At 44.0% G+C, this 1,674-nt stretch overlaps 1 protein-coding gene across 1 annotated transcript; it reads right to left on the reverse strand.

Moving 5' to 3' along the window:
- Positions 1-338: 338 nt before the first annotated feature.
- FGFBP1 (fibroblast growth factor binding protein 1) lies at positions 339-1,106 on the reverse strand. The gene is made up of 2 exons (XM_045879482.2): positions 585-1,106; positions 339-518 (listed from the first exon to the last, which is right to left on the reverse strand). The coding sequence occupies exons 1-2, from the start codon at positions 1,104-1,106 to the stop codon at positions 339-341; spliced, it is 702 nt and encodes a 233-aa protein (XP_045735438.1).
- Between the last annotated feature and the right edge of the window lie 568 nt (positions 1,107-1,674).

Here is a 1,674-nt window from a genome sequence, read left to right on the forward strand (position 1 = left end):
CCCAGAGCTTTATTAACTTTGTTAATTCAGCAGAAAGTACATTGCACTGGAATCATCGCTCTGGCTCATTCAGCTCAAAGAATGGTCCTCACTGCTCATATACACATAACTTCATGGGTCATGGAAACATATACTGAGGTAAACAACCTCTGAAAATAAAATTTAAGGAAATGAATATAAAGCAAATTCCAAAACACAAAAACAAAAGTTATAAAATCTGTTTAAATATTCCACTGCACTCTCATAGCACAAATGTTCATTTTACTTAGAGAGCTTTACAGCATACTGAAGGGCTTTGACATAGCACCTCCTAAGGGACTCTGTTCTCTTTTGACTCATTAGCATGAATTGCTCTGGACCATGGCGATGAAGAATTTGCAGATAGAGCCCCAGGATTCCCCACAGTAGTCCAGGGCCATCTTTGTCTGATTTATTAAGTCTGGGTCCTCCACACAGTTGGGATCCTGGGTGGCTATGGTCTGAGTCTCCACTGAGCCAGAAGGGATATTCTCTTTGACCTTTATCTGCTCCTTAGGGGATAACTCTTTGACCTTTTTAGGTTCCATGAGGGAGGCCTTACTGACTTTGCTCTGCTCCCTGGGAGAGGGCTCTGTTAACGCCTGGCTGGGTTTCTTGTTCTGAATCAGAGTGGAGTTCACCAGCTCGAAATTGGATTCTGGAAACTTCTTTCTGCACACCTTGGTTTTCAGGACAGTTTTGGGGTCCCCACAGATGACCTTCTGAGAGCGCAGGTTCCGACCAATTTGTTTCCAATAGACATTCTTTTTGTTTGACTCTAGGCAGGAAGTTGGATTGCCAGTAAAGACACAGGAAAACTTGTTGTCCTGTCGGGTGCACTCAACCTTCAGGGTGATGCCTTCTTCTTGCTCAGTCACCACCCATCTGCAGTTGGCATGGTCTTGGGTGACAAACTTGCCTTTGGCCAGGTGTTTGGGTGGTTCAATCTGGGTGTCTCCCAGAGTATGCAATTTATCTCTGGTGCCTTTGCTGACATGTCTATTCTTTACTTCCTTTTTGCCCTTCACCAATGATACCACAATAGCCAGAAAAAGGAAGGAGAGCAGGGTGAGGCTATGGATCCTCATGGCTTCAGCTTTGTGGAAACCTGTTTGACAAGAGCAGGTGAGTCAGTGCTGGGCAATAGTTCAGCAATACAGGGCTGCAGGATGACCCTCCCTCTACACTGACATATGCCTCCTTGCTTAGAAGTGAGATCAGATCAAGAATCCTTCTGGCTCCTGGAATTACTAGACCAGCAGCCCATCTATTCACATTTCTCCTTGACTTGAGTGCTGAATGTTAAAAACCTCCTACTCTTTCTCCATTCCTTCACCACTCTCTGAGCCAAATAAGCTCTCATCCCTCATTCACTACTCCTTTACTCCTGCATTTGCTCACTCACTCACTCCTTCATTTACTAATTAAACAAGCATTTATGGAACACCTACTATATACCATGCACTAGACTAGATGTTGGATATATCATGTGAATGAGTAGGTCGCATCTTAAAAAGATTAGAAAAAACTTTGGGGGGAATTTAAATAGCATTGACAAGGAGTCTGTCCCAATTCTGTCCCCAACTTGATCTTGGCCAAGTCACTCTCCCCTCAGTGCCCCTGGATATCGAGATGTTAGGTGTGATAATTGACAAA

This window comes from Mirounga angustirostris, unplaced genomic scaffold (genome assembly GCF_029215605.1).
Source record: "Mirounga angustirostris isolate CCGP_5_RB_7025 unplaced genomic scaffold, mMirAng1.0.hap1 SCAF_2, whole genome shotgun sequence".
NCBI classification, from domain to species: domain Eukaryota; kingdom Metazoa; phylum Chordata; class Mammalia; order Carnivora; family Phocidae; genus Mirounga; species Mirounga angustirostris.

Bases quoted from the DNA above. Each gene is read 5' to 3' on its own strand.
- FGFBP1 (XM_045879482.2), bottom strand. From the start codon at position 1,106: ATGAGGATCCATAGCCTCACCCTGCTCTCCTTCCTTTTTCTGGCTATT. The intron at 519-584 runs GTCAGTAAGGCC...GAGCAGATAAAG, and splicing joins CTCCCAGGGAGCAGAGCAAA to GTCAAAGAGAATATCCCTTC.